Raw genomic sequence first — 18,930 nt, forward strand, 5'->3', positions numbered from 1 at the left:
CCAGCTTCAAACCCTGAGAAAAGCTACTGCAATCACCCAGGGTGGAGACATTGTGGGCACTGGGGCTGCGAAACCATTGTCACAGATGCCAGACCGTCAGAGCCTGGGTGGGATCCACAAGAGCCCGACAAATTCTTACAGTTCACCTGGGCACCCACCGGTTGCAAAACACCCCTCTTCCTCTACGGTAACTTTTATTGAAACCACCATAAAATCCCCAAATTTCGAAAATGTACAGGCTACAACATGACAGTCTTGCAGCCACATCACCCTAGCTGGGCAACAGGCAGAACGTAGACAGTAGTCCTTCAAAAGTCAAAAGAGAGAGTGAATGTGTGAATTATCAGTCTCCAACCGTCGGCACCCCGAGCGGTCAGACCCAACAAAGTGATTAAAAGCGCGCCGAAAGGGAGAAACGCGACCCACCCCAAAGCCTTGCCCACAAGAGTCGCTGATATCCCGACCGGCCATGTAGAAGCCTTTCGGGTAGACCGTTTAGCCGAGTCAGATTTAGATCCAATCCTTCGTATATTAGAAGCTACCTTCCTATCCCCAAATGAAACTAACCCTAACCTAACCGAATCCTGTTAGCTTTGTTACAATGTCGAACCTCCCTTTTACGAAAGAGTCGCTTTAAACACTCCCTTCGGTTACTCCACAGCAGATGCACCCAACCAATGTAGATGAGACACCCCCCGCAAAAGAATCACCCTGAGTCAAGTCACAGGCCAGGGCAGATGCTTTGGCAATGCAACCCTAGCTAAGCAGAAAGGCAACGTCTGCACCGAAGTTGTCAAACCCAACGGGAAAATCAATAAGTAAGTAGTCCCATCCGCGTCTGAGATGTGAGTTTGCCAGCGATCTAGAGTGAGTCCCTGTGTGTTCCTTGCCAAATTCGATGACTCTAACGACTTTTGTGTCCAAGTTCTGATTGTTCCTAGGGTCCTGTACCACTCAGATGAAGAAGTGTACAACCTTTTTGAGGAACCCAGCCGGCTCCACAAAAGAGAAATAGTAACAGGTATAACTATCGCAATGCTGCTGGGCCTAAGAGCAGCCAGAACAGCCACAGGAGTCTCAGCCTTAGCGACCCAGCACCAAAGACTGTCACAACTGCAGGCAACAATTGACGAAGACCTGCAGAAGATCGAGAAATCCATCTCCTTTCTAGAGAAGTCAGTCTCCTCACTCTCAGAAGTGGTCTTGCAGAACAGGAGAAGTCTAGACCTCCTGTTCATGCAGCAAGGGAGTCTATGTGCCGCCTTGAAGGAAGAGTGCTGCTTCTATGCAGACCACATGAGAGTCGTGAGAGACTCCAGGGCAGAACTCCGAAAAAGACTGGCTCAGAGACAGAAAGACAGAGAAGCCCAACAGAGTTGGTTTGAGTCCTAGTTCAATCAATCACCATGGCTAACCACCCTAATCTCACCCTAACAGGTCCATTGGCAATGCTACTTTTAGCTGTCACCTTCAGACCATGCCTGCTGAACAAACTAGTCTCATTCATTCAGACCCGCCTAGAACGGGCCAACATCCTGTTCATAGGCCAGCAGCAACTGCTGTGAGTTCGACCAAGGAACACTGCCAGTCACAAGATTTTCTACCCAAGTTTACCAAACCCCTTTCTCTGTCAACAACCCCATGCCTCATCTCAGTACCTATGTATATGACTACTTCGTTCATTTGTAAAAAAGGCGGGGGGAGATGTAGTAGATAGGGTTAGGCGCTCGGAAAATCTCGCAATGTCACGGAAAGCAGCAGGATTCCTCTCCCCCTAACGCCTAGTGATAAGGGATCACCCAAGAATGTAGTCCCCCCTAACATTAGTAACTTTCGACTCCTTACTAACCAATTACAGTAAGGTAAGACCCCCTGAGGTAGAGAAAAAACTTACCCAGTATAAAACCCTACGAGACGGGACAATAAAGGTCTTGAACCGTCCACCATACTGGTGTCTGTGTGTGTTCTTGGCCCGAGTGACCCTGGAGAGTTTGGGTCGCCGTGCCGTTTCCTCAGAACCAGGTCGCCTTGCCTTGCATCAGAAGGCAACAGCAACCAAACTCTGGGATAGGGGTGACATCAATTTGCAAATGGAGTTAGGAGTTAAACCTCAGGGCTTAGTGCCTTCTGCTAAAGGAGCAGGATCAACCTCATGACAGGAGGGACAAGACAACAGGATATCATGGGCTTGTGAGGAAGTTATTTGAAATTGCTTGTGAAGAGAATAAGCATTCTGGTGTAAAAAAGTTGTGACATAGCTTGGCCTGTGCAAAAGTATTTTGTAGGAATGTTCCCCCTATTGAAAGAGTGACCAAATTATCCTTTATCTCCTTAAAAAGGAAAAAACCCAGAAGTTTCTCTCCTCAATTTCGTAAAAAGACACTTCACAGGACCTTTGGGACTTCATCTCAAACTTAAGACTACCCAATTGGATAGAAGCCAAAAAGTCCCACCTAAGTAATTCACTAGAAAAAGAAGAGAACAAAAGAAATCATTGTTTTTGTGGGGTGTTTTTAGCAGGAGCAAGAACCTCTTGCTCCTGGCTCAGGTTTTCTCTGCCAAGAGCTTTGTTATTTGCCTTTTATTAAATCTTTCCTGTTTCCAACACTACCTCAGAAGTCATCCTGCTAATTTTATGCCATTTGAAGTAGCTGAGCTATCTTGGGTGTGATAAGTCCTCTAAGAGCTCATGAGACCTGGCTCGAGGAGAAAACTTATCAGTATTTGGTACCACACCTGTCATGACAATGACATCTGCATAGTTATTACCTTCTGCAATAGGGCCAGGTGAACCTGTGTGGGAGCGAACATGCAACACATAAAAATCATGCAGCTGGCTGTTAATTAAAGTCCACAATGTTCTTAACTCTGTAAACAAAAGATAGTTATTAACATGCTTTAAATAGGAAAATTGTCAATGGAATACAACATTGGCAGCATATGAGGAATCAGTTACGGTGTTAAGTGGTTCCTGTGAAAATCACTGAAGGGCATAGCGGATAGCAGCCAATTCTAAAATGTGCACCGAGGCATCCTTTAACATTAACACCCTTTTATGCCACTGGAAAGAGTCACCTTCATGCCAAATCCCTGCACCTTTGTTGGTTTTGCTGGATGAATCTGTAAAAACAGTTGGTCTGTTGACAGGGGTCATGCTGCAGTGATGCTTTGAGTGCAGGGGGAGGTTACCCATCTCTGTCCATAAACGATGTGAGGGATAATGGATAGATAATTGTCCAGAAAAACCTGCAAGCACAATTTGGAAGTTAGTTGCTGTCAGAGTCTTCTTTACTTGCAAGTACGTTGATGGCATGATGATCCTGGCCATTGAGAGTTTGCAATCTGTTTCTACTTTTCTTAACTAAATAAGAGAACATATCATTAACAGTCCACACAGGTTTTGTTGCTATGTGAGGTAAGAATAACCATTCTAACACAGGCAAACGGTCTGTATCATTAGCAAACAATCAAAACAGAACAGCAAAATGTTGAAATTTTTTAGCAATTATGGCAAGGTACACAGATTTATCAGGATCCCCTCTCCAATTCTGTTGGTTTTCTATTGCTTGAGCACAGTGTGCAAGGGCACTTCTAGCTTCTGGGTAAGCTGTCAAAGCGAATGCAGGTGGGGGTTTCCTCTGAGTAAGCCAAAAAAAGGATGTGAAAGTTCTGTGGATGTACCCAAAACAGGATGCAGCCAATTCAAAGAACCCAGCAGTTTCTGTAATTCATTTAAAGTGAGGGTGACTTTAACACAAAGCCTCAAAGGCTGAGGTTCTGCATGATTGGAGGTAGGCACAGAAAAGGCAAACAGAGGTACATCATCAGGGTGTAAAGGTATGGTGAAATAACAATCTTTAGGTCTAACATTACTAAGAGCCAATTGAATGGCATCATTATAGCTGATGGAAGAGCACCCATAGCTTCAATAACTGCATTTACTGCCCATTAATAGCTCACCACTTGCCATTTTGCTTAGGTATACAGAATATTGGTGTTCCGGGGGCTAGAAGATTGACAGATATTGCCTAAGGGCAATTGCTGTTCCACAAGCTGTTTTAAATTTAGTAGATGTTCTTTTCATAAGGGCCATTGGTCGACCCATGCAGGGTCTTCAGTCCACCTTGGGAGTTGACATATGTCCAGTATTTGGTTTTGGAACGGCTGATCAATGGCCCATATGAAAAAGGTTTTCTGGTGAGGTCAAGTCTATGGTGACAGAGAGACAGAACCAGCAGCGCTGGGCTGGAACTGGTGGCAATGCTGTGTCCCTGGTGCCACCTGCTCAGTGTCCCCATGTCCCCGCAGTGTTGCTGGATTCAGCCAGCACCACCCTGGCCATGTTCGACCCCTGGAGTGTCCCCAAAGTGTCCCCAGTGTGTCCCCAGCGGCCATGGACCCCTGCAAGGTGCGACAATCCCGGCAAGGAGGTGGCAGAGTGGACACGGGGGGTGGAGGGAGGGGGCAGGGGGGACAGAGGGTCACAAAGGGGACAGGAGCGTGTGGCAGGATGGGGGCAGGTGACAGAGGAGTGGAGGGGACCAAGGGTGGCAGGGAGGTGGCAGAAGGGACCAAGGGTGGCAGGGAGGTGGCAGAGAGGATGAGTGGCCTGTCAGGCGGGTTGGCAGAGGGGACGAGGAGGTGACAAAGGGATAGAAGGGACAGTAGAGCCCTCCAAGGAGGGGACAAAGGGGACCCTGGGAGGGCACAGGTGCCCACCACAGGTGGCCACAAGTGCCACGGGGTCCCTGACACCTCCTCTTTCCTCTCCCCAGCTGCTAGAGCCACTGGTGGCTGTGGTGACTACCCTGGGCAAGGTGGTGGCCACACTGACCAGGCCATACAAGTGTGTGCGGCGGCGTGTGTACCCAAAGTCCCTGCACGCAGCCCTGAGGAACTTCACCTGGCACCTCTGTTAGACCCTGGACCATGGTGATGTCAACTCCCCGGGCAGATTCAATATCCTCACTCTGGCCTGGTCCCTGAGAGTCCTCAAGTTCTCCAACATCAACCCACAGATCTTCTGGGCCGGTGTCTGGAGGGACTTGGTGGCCATGCTCATGGACAGCTGGGTCCAGCTGGCCAGGGAGGCCGCTGATCTCTGTGACACCTGCAGGGACATGGATACTGCTGAGGCCGGTGCTGCAGCCACCACCGCTGCCCAGGCTGGGGACCCGTGGGACAAGGCCACCCGCCCGGGGATGTCAATGCACACTCTGATGGCCATGGCCCAGCGGCCTCCAGTGTTTCTGGCCATGAAGGACTTGGCCTTGGCAGTGGCTGCACACAAGGCCCATGTGGCAGTGGCCACCATTGAGGTGGTGGCAGCCCCCAAGGCCATGAGAGAGGCCATATTGGCCGCCAGCCAGGCAAGGGCAGCCACCAGGAGGGGACAGTGGGCAGGTGTGGCCGTGGGTCCACTGGAGCGCTTGGTGACCGCATATGACAAAGCCACAGGGTACCCCTGGAAAATGTGGCACCTGCTCGGGGACATTGACGCTGCCCTGGAGGGGACAAAGGAGGCGTCCCACAATGTCTCCAAGGCCTTGGAGGCCCCTGTGGCTGAGGCTGAGCAGCTGTGGGAGGCCAGCACTCGCCTGTTCATGCATCACCTGCTGGGGACACTTGGGAACATCCACGACCTCCTCTTCAATCCCTGTGGTGGCCCCGGCAGCAGCACGGTGGCCGAGCAATGTCAAAAAGCCATGGAGGACATCCCAAAACTGCTGCAGGGACAGTGATGTCACCGCTGTGATGTCATTGGGGGTGGTGACATCACTGGGGACATCGCTTATGTCATCTGTGCCCTCCCTCCTCTCTGCACAGGATTTGGGACAAAAGTGGGGAATTTTCTGCGAATTTTCATTTATATTCTTGGTGGGAATTCCTGGGGTGATGTCACTGGGGACACTCTGGGGACACTCTGGCGGCACTCAGGGACACGCAGGGACATAGTGGCAAGTCAGGGGGTGAATGAACCCCCGCAGTGCCTTGCAGCAGAGGCAACTTTCCGCTGTGGCTGCAGCAGAACTGTGTTATAAATGGCAATATAATAATTGGCTTTTGCATTTCTGTATTGGCTTTTGCACATTGTAATTGATCATAATTATTTTGCTATGGTGCTTGATATTGATATCAATTATTGATAATTCCTTGTATCTACTTGTTAGTACAATATAATCTATCTAGGTTTTTTGTCCACTGTAGAGCCTTTTTAATGGTAGCATAATGGTCCCTTGGGGCTCGGTCCTGTGGCCCCCACCCTGTTATCACCGGGACCCCCCATTGTGATGGTGTTCGCAGGGGTCTTCAGATGTGACAAGAGCAGAGGATGCTGACTCCGTGTTTCAGAAGGCTTGACTTATTATTTTATGCTATATATATTATATTAAAACTATACTAAAAGAATAGAAGGAAGGATTTCATCAGAAGGCCAGCTAAGAATACAAAAAGAAAGAATAACAAAGGCTTGTGACTGACCAAGAACCAAGACAGTCCGGACAGCTGGGCTGTGATTGGCCATTAATTAGAAACAACCACATGACATCAATCACAGATGCACCTGTTGCATTCCACAGCAGCAGGTAACCATTGTTTACATTTTGTTTCTGAGGCCTCTCAGCTTCTCAGGAGAAAAAATCCTAAGGAAAGGGTTTTTCAGAAAATATCATGGCTACACCCCATTATCACCAGGGACACCCCTGAATTTACCAGGGCCTCCCCTGTGGTGAAACGCACAGCTTTAGCCAGGGCCCCGTGGAGAATCTGAATAATAGAAATGCTGACACAGCAGCAAAGAAGCTTCCTGACTCCAGGGACATCCGCCCTATAACTTATCCCTAAAACCACGTAAGGCAATATCTTGTTAACCCTACTATTGGTCACTTATGGTCCCTCTAACCTTTGCCATTGGTCAAGATTGGAACTGGGCCAAGGCTATAAAAGTAGCATACTGTACCCCTACTAACTTAGAAGAAGTGCTGAGACCCTTCATGGACCCCTTCAATAAAGCCATACTCGAGGAACAGCTGGCGTCTTCTCCTTCTCCTCTCTCTACCGTCTGCTGGAGCCTCAAGCCAAGGGCAAGCTACCTAGCAAGCAAAGCTGAAATCATAAGAGCTGGCTAATCTCTATAAGAGCTGAATATTCCCTGCTTGCTAGGGGCTGACCCGCGGCCTTGCTCTGACTGAGCTGGCCTCTGGCACTCAGTCCCCTTGGGGGCTGAGCTCTGGAGCTGTCATAGCTTGCCTAGCATAAGACCAATTAAGGCTTATTACTCCCCCATGCACTGGGACCCCTCCTTCACTGCCCCCCCATTCACTGTCCCCCCAAAGTGCTGGGACCACCCTGATCCATGAGCCCCACCCAGAGTGTCAGGACACCCCTTGGCCTCCCCCGAATTCCCAGCCTGCACTGGGCCCTGCCAGGGCCAGGCTGGCTCCAAAACCCTGCGTGGAGCCATTCAATAAATGCCAATCGGTCTTGTAGTCATGCCCACAGAGGGGGAGGACTGCTCGGGGCGGCCAGTGGGGAGCGACGGAGCAGGGAGGGGGCAGGGACTGAAAAGAGTTAGAAATGGGACTGTGGGAAATGGGGCGGGGCCCAGTGAGTGATGGCCGATGGGGAGATGAGAGGCCTGGGGGGCTGGAATAGGAGCGTGGGAAGGGGCAGGCAATGAATGGGGTGTGGAAAAGGGGCGATGCCTGGACAGAAACAAAATTGGGCGGTGCACAGCAGGTGTGGAATGGGGATGATTCTGGATGATTTTCTCTCCTTTCTCAAATACGTCCATCACCGTGTTCCCCCACACAATGATGTCATCAATGTACTGCAGCTGTTCTGGAGCTTCACCCTTTTCCAGTGCAGCCAGGATCAGTCCATGGCAGATGGTAGGACAGTGCTTCCACCCCTGGGGCAGTTGGTCCCAGGTGTACTGCACACCCCTCCAGGTGAAAGCAAACTGAGGCCTGCATTCTGCTGCCAGAGAAATGGAAAAAAATGCATTAGCAATGCCAATGGTGGCAAACCACTTTGCTGCAGATGGGGCTGTTGAAGGGTGAGTGGGTTTGGCTGACCACCCCTTGGCACTCCAGCTCATGGATCATTTTGTGCATGGGGATCACGGCATCCCAATTCATCCAATACTGCCGGCGGTGCACTGTCAGGGTGACAATTGGTATCTGTTGCTGTTCTACCCTCAGGAGTCCTACTGCAGATGGGTTTTCTGATAGTCCAGGCAAGGTGTTCAACTGCTTCATGTTCTCTGCCTCTACAGCGGGTATGCCAAAAGCCCACCTGAGTCCCTTTGGGTCTTTGTAAAGCCATTCCGGAGGAAGTTGATGCCCAGAATACACGGGGCCTCTGGGCCAGTCACAACAGGATGTTTCTGGGAAGGATCCACTCCTTCCCAGTCAGGCTCACCTCAGCTCCCAACAGGGTCAATTGCTGGGATCCCTCCGTCAATGGAAACAGGTTCTGCCCCCACATGCCCTGATGGTATCAGAGTACACTGCGCACCAGTATCAACTAAGATATTGTATTTTTGTGGTTCTGATGTGCCAGGCCATCGGATCCACACCGTCCAAAAGATCTGGTTTTCCCGTGCCTCTCCCTGGCTACAGGCAGGGCCCCCCTTTCCTGGGCATACATGCTAGAGGTACCTTCACTTTAGTGGAACTCCCTTGGTTAGTGTTTCCCTCCTTGAGTTGATGCACCCGTGCTGCCAGGACAGAAGTGGGTTTCCCATTCAACCTTCCCATGTGTCATGGTTTGACCCTGGCACAATGCCAGTGCCCCCATGAGAATACCCTCTCCCTGGTGTCTGCTGTGAGATGTCACCAGGAATAAGCAAAGCAGGCTCCTGCTTAGAAATAAAGAAAACTTTATTAACTAAACTACAGGAAAAGAAAAAAAAAAACACAAGGAAAATGAAAACTTTACAAAAGCATTTTCCTCCTCCCACCCACCAAATTTCCCAATGCAATACATTCCCCCCAAATCACCAACTCTCAGTCTGGCACCACCCTTTAGAATATACTCAATCTTCAGTTCATCAAGAGGAAAGGAGTCCTTCTTGCACCATAGGCTTCCCCTGGAAAGACGCTGAAACCTCGTGTGTTTCCATGTCACTCAGCACCGCCCGGAAAATCCTTTGCCATCGTGACACCTTCCTTCCATGCCCCGTGCTCTCACCACTGTGCATGGACCAGAGCTGCTTCTAGGGTTGTCTTTGAAGGATGCCATGTCTCACTCCAAAAAGGCAGAGTCTCTCCTTGGGGACATCTGTCACCCCCAATTTTTCACCCCCTGGGGCCGAGGGGTACCCACACTGAACCCTCCTGGTTCTGAGGCACTGCCTCCCCCTAAATGCAGTCTCTGTGTCACAGGAAAAAAATGGTTCAGTCTATGGCCACACAAGAAAAGTCCAGCCAAAAGGCCACTCCGTCATCTCTCCCCCCACTCAAGAGTCTTCTGTACTTCCCTCGTGGCCCATCCCCTCTTATCTCATCTCTTATCTCTCTTCTCATTAAGCTCCAGGAGGACCAGCATTTGCAAGGTTTCTATCATGCAAGAAAAGGGTTAAAAATTTCAGTCTCATGCCTGTCTGGAGCTCCAGAACTCCCACGCTGCCCTGCCGGGCACCTTCTCGCTGCACCCCCCCCTTCTCCTCCTGGGCTGGCACCGCTATCAAATTCAGATGCTGGCTCTCCTTCTCTCTCCCCTGGGGGGGGGTGGGGGGTGGCTGCCCGATGTCTCTTGGCGCTCTTCCACCTTTCCATCCTCCAGGGCCTCCTCACCTCCCATCTCTGTCCAGGCCCAGGCCTACCACATGGCTGCCCCTCCCCCGCCCAGCAGCAGCAGCTGGATGGGGGAGGGAGATTCGACCACTTTCCCTCAAAGTCCCAAGAGAGCTTCCCAGAGGAGCAGCTCTGGTTTTTAACCCCTGTGTGTTCTCAGAGGTGTCTCCAAACCCCAGTGGCTACATCAGGTGCCAATGTCAAAACCTGAGAATCTATTGGTAACCACAGCATATCCCAAAAAAAACCCCCTACTTCCTGTCAGTGAAACCACGACAAAATTGTACTCTATCAAAATCAGTGTGATTAAGAAAAATTTGCAGAAGTCAATACATAATAGCAAAAGCCAACACTACCCAGTTATTTATAACAAACCCAGGGCAGGTTTTTCCCTTGCATGGAGCACTTGGGCCTTCCCCGGGCCCCTTCTGCCCTCGTGCAGAGCCGGTGGCATTTTCCAGCACACCCAGTTTGTAACCAAGAGCCGGGTGCAGCCGAGAAGGCTCCAAGCGCCTCCTTCCAGGCTGACTCTGCAGGTGCCGAGGCTGCTCTGGGCTCTGCCAGGGCTCTGCTGGGGCTCAGCTCTGGGCCAGGCTGGGCCCGCTCTCCCCTCACATTGCTCCGGGCAGCTGAGGCACAGTGGGAGAAGGAAGGGACACGGCAAGGCAGTTGAGGGTTAAGAGAGTTTTTTATTCAAACAACTGCCATAACAAACAGGCTGTCATAAGAACCATAACAAACAGGCAATCCTAACTACCCTAACCAACTAGTAGTGCTAACTACCATAACTAACTAGTTGTCCTGACTACTGTAACTGAAAGCTGTCCTCAAGGGCTTCATCTCCTCCGCTGCTCCCTCAGTTGCTTCGCTGCAGTGATCAGAGGGGTCAGGCTGGAGAGAGGCTTGGCTGATGATAAAAATGGGTGCTGTCCAAAGGATACAAAGGAAAGAAATGAACTGTTACTTTCCAGAGTCAAGTTCCTCACAGGCTCTGTTGCAACAGGACAAAGGGAAATGGTTTGAAACTCAGGAGAGGGAAGCAGGTTCAGATTAGATCTAAGGAGAATTTTTTAACCAGCAGAGTGGGGAAACACTGACAGAAGGTGCCCAGAGATGTGGGAGGTGCCTCCTCCCTGGAAACATCCAAGCTCAGGTCAGGCAGGGCTCTGGGCCCCCTGAGCTGCTTGAAGATGTCCCTGCTCGCTGTGGGGCACCAGGCCCAGATGAGCTCCAAAGGAGCTGCCAAGCCACAGCAGGCGAGGATTCTGCTTGCTCTGCGTGTGGAACGCAGCCAGACTGGAGACTGTCGGAGGGGGCCCCACAAGAAAACCCCTCCCTGGCGCTGCTGCTTCCCCTGCAGCCCCTGGCCCTCAGCTGCAGCAGCTCCTGGGCAGCCCAGCGCCGCTCCTCGTCCGGCTCCAGGCTGCACTCGAGGCAGTCCCGCAGCAGAGCCGACAGGCGCCGGGGCTCCTGCAGCTGCGGGGTCCCGTTCTGCCGGATCAGAGCGCGAGCCTGCAGGGAAAGCAAACTCAGCGCTCTGCCAGCTCCCTTCACACCCACACGGGCTCACATCCACCCCGGGGCCTCAGCCCCAGCTCCAGGGGCACTTTCCTCCCTGCCACAGATGCTGCTCCGAGCTCATTTTGCTATGCCAGCCAAAAAACCCAAACCCTGGGGCTGCCACAGCCACTGCAACATCCAAATGATCTCACCTTGAGAGCCAGTTTCATTGGCTGACTCTGTTAGTAGGAACCTTCATCAGAAATAGCACATTTTGTTTCTCCAAATGTGGACACCAGCTTTACAGGCCATTTTCCAGAGTCAGTGTGGTCTGCCTGTGTTATTTCAGAGGATTCTAACATCAAGTGCATCTCTGCAGTGCCACTGACACTCAAGTAAATGCATTCCTGATGCCCCATCCCAGAAACTGCCAGGCAAGAAACAGGAGGTTTGTGATGCTGAAAGCTCAGGCTTGGTGACACGGAGAAAGCAGCTTGGACTAGGAAAGAAATACGTTAGACTATGGGGATGTTAAACAATCATCTTCATGTTCTCAACAAATTTCCCTGTGAGAAGAATCAGGGTGGAGATCAACTTGCAAAATATCTTTTAGAAACTCCTACAGAAAGCTTGTTTTTGGGACTGGGATTTGGGGGTGGTTTGGGGTTTTCTTGCAAGATAACATTAGAGCTGATGCACTTGCTTCACATTTTCAGGTCATCCTCACAGCCAGATGAGCTGCAAAAACATAAATCCCAAAGCAAATTGTTGCTGGAGACTGAGGAATGTTCTCCTGTGTGGAGGCTGGAGTGCTCTGGGAATTCCCTTCCCATGTGCAGAAACCTCCAGCTGCTGCTCCCAGTGCAGGGTCCCCCTGTGCTCACAGGCCTCTGCAGCCACTGGAGAATTTGCCTCTTACCATGGCCGCCGTTTCCCTGAAGTAAGGAGGTTCTCCTTCCACCATCTCGATGGTCACAGTGCCAAAGGCCCAGATGTCCACCTTGGGGCCATAAGGAGATCTGGTCACAGCTTCTGGGGCCATCCAGTGAGCAGTGCCCACCATGGAGCTGCGCTGGTCCTGCTCAGGGCTGAGCTGAGCGCAGAGGCCAAAATCAGCTGAGGACAGAAACAAACCCCGTCAAAGGCAGCTGGAATGAGGAAACCAAGCACCAAGATTCCCCACTCTCAGTCTGAGAGTGCAGTAGTGAAGTCAGCTGGAAAAGCCCTCAGGGCTGTAGCCAAGCAAAGATGGAACTGGACCCTTCAAGAAACCCTCAGCTTTCATGCAGTGGCTTTTACTGATTCCCTTGGAGCTTTAGATTCCCACTGCTGCCCCTCTGGCAGGGCCATAGGCAGAGCAAAGGCACTGCTGGCACCCTGCTCCTCTGCTGAGCTCTCTGCAGGGGCAGCCGCTCTCAGCTAGCAGCAGGGGCCGGGCAGTGCCCCCAGCAGCCCTTGTGGGGCTCTGGCCCTCCCTGGGAAGCAGCCCCACACCCGCAGCCCGGGAGCGCCGTGCCTGGCCAGGAACACCCACCCAGCCTGACAGAGCCGTCCGTGCCCAGGAGGATGTTGGAGCTCTTCAGATCCCTGTGGATCACCCGCTTGGAATGGAGGAAATCTAGGCCCTGCACACACTGAGAGAGAACAATGTGGTAAATAGGTGTGATTCATGCTGATAAAATTGAAACAGTCATCAATATTGATACAGTAATTAATATTTGGAAATAATAAAACAGTTAAAAGTTGTAATGCTAAGGAAGAAAGGGAGAGGAGGGGTTCCATCCCCCCTCCTGGCAGATGTTCAAGGATAGGAGGAAAAAGCAAGAGATAACAGTTACTAAAAATTAACTGAGAGAAGTGAAAATCTGGTTGGGTCCCAGGAAAATGCCCGCTATAAGAGATTTATTGCTTTGATGCTAAAATGTAGTAATATCTTAGTTTTGGCTTACATTATCCTGGCTTGGTGTGCATGTGTAACCCAAAGGTGAATTAAAGGACAATGAAGAAGACTATACGGCCTTCATCAGTGACTACCCCCAAAGACCTGTGCGACCACCAAACCGAGTGGTGGCGCATGCGTGGTAAAGGTGGTGAGGAGGGCGGAGACAGAAAAGTGACGAACCAAAAATAGGAGGAGATGGCATTGACACATGGCATATAAGGGGCGACTTTCACTTGGCAAACTTGTACGTGAAGTGGCAAGGGTCATTGAACCCTGCCCTCCGTACCCCGCGGTTGTTTTATCTTATGCGCTATTATTTGAACCATATTATCCCTAATTTATATATTTGCTAAACTATTTAATTAAAAATGCTGCTACCTTAAATATTGTTTGGGTTTTTTTTATGATGGGATAATTGGGCAAGCATAACACCTGCAAGCACAGAAGGACACCCGTCAGGGCTGGGCTGGCTGCTGAGAATGCCTCGGGCAGGAGGATCCTCCAGCAACGAGCCCAGAGCCACTCTGGGCACTGAGGCCTCTGTGTCCCACAGCAACGGGAACACCACAGGGACGTGGCGCTGCTCCTGTGACATCCCAGCAGCAGCTCACGCAGAAACCACCTGGAAGGTTCTCCTGTGTCACAAAGGAGCACAAAGAATCCTCCCAGGGCACAGCCCATGGCCCAAAGGGTGCAAGAGGAACTCGGAAAATGCAGCAAACAAGGACACCCCATAGCCCAGCCTGAACACTGAGAAGGAACAAGGACGGCACCGAACCAAAGGAAACGTGACCTTTAGTCACTGATAGTTCTGACTAAAAGCAGCAAGCCTTGTTCCATCTGGGATCTTTGTTCTAGTTCTAAAAACAAGCAAGGTTCCCCACTCTAAATACACAGAAAGCAGAACTGGGGAGGAGGTGAGATTAGGAAGGAGGAGGAGGAGGGAGAGAGGGAAAGGAGGAGCGGGAAGAGGAGGAGCAGGAGCAGGAACAGGAGGAACAGGAGGTTCCAGTGCCCCCTGTGGCCGCAGTCGCGGGACCATCGCCCCCAGCTCGTCCTGCAGGTGAGCGGGGAGGGGGAGCTCGTCCCAAATCCATCAGGGGGGTCCCTGAGAGGGTTTTTTATTGGGGTGTGTTTGGAGCTCGCAGATTGTGGAATTGACCCCAGATATCATCTGGTGTCTCTGGGAGGTTTTTTTCTCTGTGTGTGTAGGTTTGGATCTTGCAGGACCCCAAAGCTGAGCCTCTTGGGGGATCTTTGGGGGCCCACAAGGCCATTGCCCCGTATGGGCAGGGGAGGACATTGGCCCTGGGGACCCCCGGGAGAGCAGAGGAGGGGAACCCCTGGGACCCCCAGAGTGGGGAGAGCAGAGAGGGGCGATCCCAGAGCTGGGGGACCCCGGCAGACTGGAAAGAGGGGGAGCCTGGAGAGGAGGGACCCCTGGGATCTCAAAGTAGAACATCAGGGTAGAAGGGACCCCATGGACCCCCAAAAGCCCCTGGATCATCCCTAAGCAGGACGCCGGAGAATGAAGAACCCCTGGAACCATTGGACCCCTGTGATCCCAAGGAAAGGAAACCTGTGGAACCCCAAAAGTGGAGAGATCAGCATTAGGGAGCTCCTGGGAGAGTTTTTTTGGGCTAAATCTTGATGTGTGGAGATTTTCATGGACACAAGACTCCTGCTGAGTTCCAGAGATGGACCTGGCCAGGAGGAGCCTCTACTCCAAGGCGCTCCCACCTTGGTTTCCCCCAAACCAGGGTTTCTCATTCCCAAGCTGTGGCTAAATGGAAGAGGTGGAAAAGTCCCAGAGATCCCTCACGTGGAGGGGCTGCAAACCCAGCCCAGGGAGGTGTGGGGAGGAAAGAGCCCCTCTGAGCCAGGAAGGCAGCCGGAGATGCAGCCAGAGCTCAGAGCTGGTGGAGAAGCCTCATGGCAGGGAGAAGGCCCACAAGTGCTTGGAATGCGGGAAGGGTTTCAGCTCCAGCTCCACCCTGATGGAACACCTGAACATCCACACTGGGGAGAGGCCCTGGGAGTGTGGGGAATGTGGGAAGAGCTTCAGTGGGACCTCCGACCTCAGCAAGCACCACAAGATCCACACTGGGGAATGGCCCTAGGAATGTTCAGAATGTCAGAAGAGCTTCAGGTGGGATTCAGAGATCGTCACTCACCAGCACTTGCACACCAGGGAGAGGCCCTGCAAGTGTCCCGAGTGTGGGAAGAGCTTTGTGCGCTGCTCCAGCTCCATCCCCCATGGGAGGATCCGCGCTGGATGATCCCCAGTGACCCCCGTTGGGCAGAGCCCTGGTGACCCCTGTTCTGGCTGATCCGTGTTGGGATGGGGGAAGGTCCTGGACAGATTTCTTTCCCTTCTCCTTGTGCTGCTGTGATTTGGTTGGTAATGAATTCCCTCCGTGTTCCCAGGCCGGGTCTGTTGTGCCCGTGCAGGATTTGCTGAGGGATCTCTCCCGGTCCTTGTCCCCACGCAGGAACCCTCGGTTCCATTTTCTGTCCCTGTGCGGCTGCGCAGGGCAGGGACAGAGCGGCTCTGGGGGTGCCTGGCATCGGGCCAGCGTCACCGCTCGCCACGGGCAGCCCTGAGATGCCGCGCACCTGGGCACGCATTGCTGGGCTCACCTGAGCTCCCACCTGCCCAGCGCCCCAAGGTTCCCCCTGCCCAAAAAACCCCCAGCCCGGGACTGCAGCGTCCCGGAAAGGCCTCAGCCAATGGCAGCGCAGGTAGGAGGCAGCTTAGCCAATGAGAGGTCGGGGCGTTGGATTGCCTCATCGGTTGCCGGGCAGAGCCCGTGGCCGATCGCTGCCCAGAAGCGGCGGCAGCCAATGAGAGCGCGCGGCGCTGCCGAGCCCGCCCTGCTCCGGACTGGCGCTCCCAGCGCAGCGCGGCTGCTTTGGGGCTGCTGCTCCCTGCCCGGCCCCGGCCATGGGGCGAGGGGCGGCAGCTGGGGCCCTGCTGGTAGCACTGGTGGTGCTGGGAGCCCCCCCGGCTGCGGGCGCGGAGCTCTCGGGTGAGCGGGGGGCGGGAGGCGCTGGGACAGTGGGGGAGAAGGGGGAAAAGGGGGCGAAGGGGGGAGCCCGAAATGGAGGGGGAGGAGGAGGGGACCTCCCATAGGGAGAGTGGGAGTGGCTGAGGGGTGAGGGAAGGAGAGGGAGGGGTGGGAGAGGGTGGGGAAGGGGGGAAATGGGGAGGGAGCACCTCAAATCGTTGTGAGAGGGGGCTGGGAATGGAGCCTTTGTAGTAGAATGCGGAAATGGGACCCCAAAATTGATTTGGGAGAGGCTGGATGTGTGAGGGGAGAGGATGTGGAAGGGGAAATGGGGCAAGGGCGGCAAAGAGGAAGCGGCAGCGCGGGCAGGAGGGTTCCACGGAAGCCGTGGGGCACAAGAGGTGCGGAGCGGGGATCCGGGGTGGCCCCTGGAGCTCTGGGGGTGCTGGGAGAGGGTGGTGAGTTGGCACTCCCTGACCTGTGTCCTGCACACTCAGGGGTGTTCCAGAGGATGACAAAGTCCGACTGTTACTTCACTAACGGCACGGAGAAGGTGAAGTACGTCCAGAGATCCATCTACAACCGGGATCAGTTCATAATGTTCGACAGCGACGTCGGGCACTTTGTGGGGTTCACCCGCTATGTGGAGAGCTTGGCCAAGCGCTGGAACAGCAACGCAGTATTGATGGAGGACAGACGGACTGCGGTGGACTGGTTCTGCCGGTGCTGGTACAAGAATTTTACCCCGTTCATCACGGAGCGCCGAGGTGAGCGCGAGGGAGAGCATGTCCCCTCGGGGCCTGCACTGCCAGTGACCCTGGAGCCCCTCAAAATCTCCCTGGGCATCGGCCCAGATCCCTCAGCCCTCCTTGTGCCGACCCCCGGGGTCTCCAGATCCTCCCAGTCCCTCCCAGTGGCCCCCCGCGCGTCCGTTTCAGCGACCCGTAAAGTTGACGCTTGGCAACCAATGAGATCGCAAGATCGCATCCTCTTTATGACTCATCTGTTGCCAGGCAGACTCGCAGCACGGAGTGCCTCGCGCCGGACTCGGCCTCCCAGTGGCGCGCACTTCATTCCCAGTTCCTCCCAGTGCCACCAAGATCCCTCCCAGTGCCATTCCAGTCCCTCCAAGACCATGCCCAGTTCTTCCCCAGTCTCTCCCAGTCCATTCCCAGTCTCTTCCCAGTTCATTCACAGTTCACTCTTAGACCTCCACCCTCTCTCCCAGTTCCCCCATTCCTTCCCATCTCTCTGTGTCACCCAACTCCCTACTAGTCTCTCCCGCTCCCTCCCATCACATTCCCCAATCCATTCCCTATCACTCCGAGTCCATTTCAGTCCGTTCCCAGTCCCTCTCCAGCCCAGCCCAGCCCTCCCCTCTCTGTCCCAGTGCCCCGCGGCTGATCCCAGTGTGTTCGCGCTCTCTCTGTCTCTCCCGGTGTCCCCCAGCGTGTCCATCTCGCTGATGCCCCCCTCGAGCTCCCAGCCCGGCCCCGGCCGCCTGCTCTGCTCCGTGATGAATTTCTACCCTGCTGCCATCCAGGTGAGGTGGTTCCAGGGCCAGCAGCTCTCGGAGCACGTGGTGGCCACCGACGTGGTCCCCAACGGGGACTGGACCTACCAGCGGCTGGTGCTGCTGGAAACGCCACCCCGGCGTGGGCTCAGCTACAGCTGCCAGGTGGAGCACGTCAGCCTGGAGCAGCCCCTGAGGCGGCACTGGGGTACGGGGGAGCCCCTGGGGGCGCTGGCAGAGCCGCTGGGCTGTGCTGGGAGCCACTGGGAGGGAGCTGGAGAGAGCCGGGCGGGAACTGGGAGAGGGGCTGGGGGCTGGGCAAGGGCTGGGAAGGGGTCTGGGGGATGCTGGGGAGGGTGGGATGGGCTTGGGGGGGTCCTGGTGGGCACCGGGAGGGAGTTTGGGGGCGCTTTGTGTGACTGGGAGGGATCGCAGTGAGCCCCGAGGGGCTGGAAGGAGATTGGCGATGGCAAAGCGGGCCTCGCCATGAGCTCGGTTGTGCTGGGCACAGCCTGGGAGGGCTCTGGCTGAGTCCTGCTGGGGCTGCCAAGGGACTGCGAGAGGCTTTGGGGGTCCTGGGGCGCTGGGGGGCAACTGGGAGGGGGCTGTGGGATGCTGAGAGGGACGAGAGGGGCTTTGGTGGCTCCTGGCCAGGACAAAAAGGGATCGGAGGGAGCTTTCAGTGGTTCCTGGCTGGGCTGGGGGCCACAGGGAGTGCGCTGGGAGGAGCTCGGAGTGTCGGTGAGAGGTTTTGGGGGTGCTGAGCCCTGCGGACCCCCCAGAGATGCCGCCGGACGCCGCCCGCAGCAAGATGCTGACGGGCATCGGGGGCTTCGTCTTGGGCTTGGTCTTCCTGGCGCTGGGGCTCGGCTTCTCCCTGCGCAAGAAGGTCAGGGCGGGTGCCGGGGGTGGCGTCCCCGCCGTGGCGGAGCGTGTGCACTCCCGCCGGGGCCCCCAGCCCGGTGTCACCCCCTTTTCTGTGCCCACAGAGCTCCTGAGCCGGCGGCGGCCGCAGCCCCTCCCCGTGGGCTCGGGCCCGGCCGGGACCCCCCTGCTCCGTCCCCGCTCCGCTGATTCTGGGGGCGTCCCGTGTCCCGCCCAGCCCCGCTGGCGCTCTGCCCCCGCCCAGTGCCTGCTCCCAGTGCTCCCAAAAAAGCTTCCCAGTTGGGC

The 18,930-nt window shown here is 54.3% G+C and overlaps 1 protein-coding gene across 1 annotated transcript; it reads left to right on the forward strand.

Moving 5' to 3' along the window:
* Positions 1-16,204: 16,204 nt before the first annotated feature.
* Positions 16,205-18,622, forward strand: LOC128949487 (class II histocompatibility antigen, B-L beta chain-like; the record flags this gene model as incomplete). The annotated part of the gene is made up of 4 exons (XM_054294343.1): positions 16,205-16,268; positions 16,745-17,118; positions 17,776-17,968; positions 18,543-18,622. Coding segments are annotated over 4 exons (711 nt in total), but the record flags the coding sequence as incomplete, so codon positions are not given.
* Positions 18,623-18,930: the final 308 nt, after the last annotated feature.

Source organism: Melozone crissalis, unplaced genomic scaffold (assembly GCF_028551555.1).
Source record: "Melozone crissalis strain CALT ecotype California unplaced genomic scaffold, PUWL_Pcris_2 ptg000244c_1, whole genome shotgun sequence".
Lineage (NCBI taxonomy): Eukaryota > Metazoa > Chordata > Aves > Passeriformes > Passerellidae > Melozone > Melozone crissalis.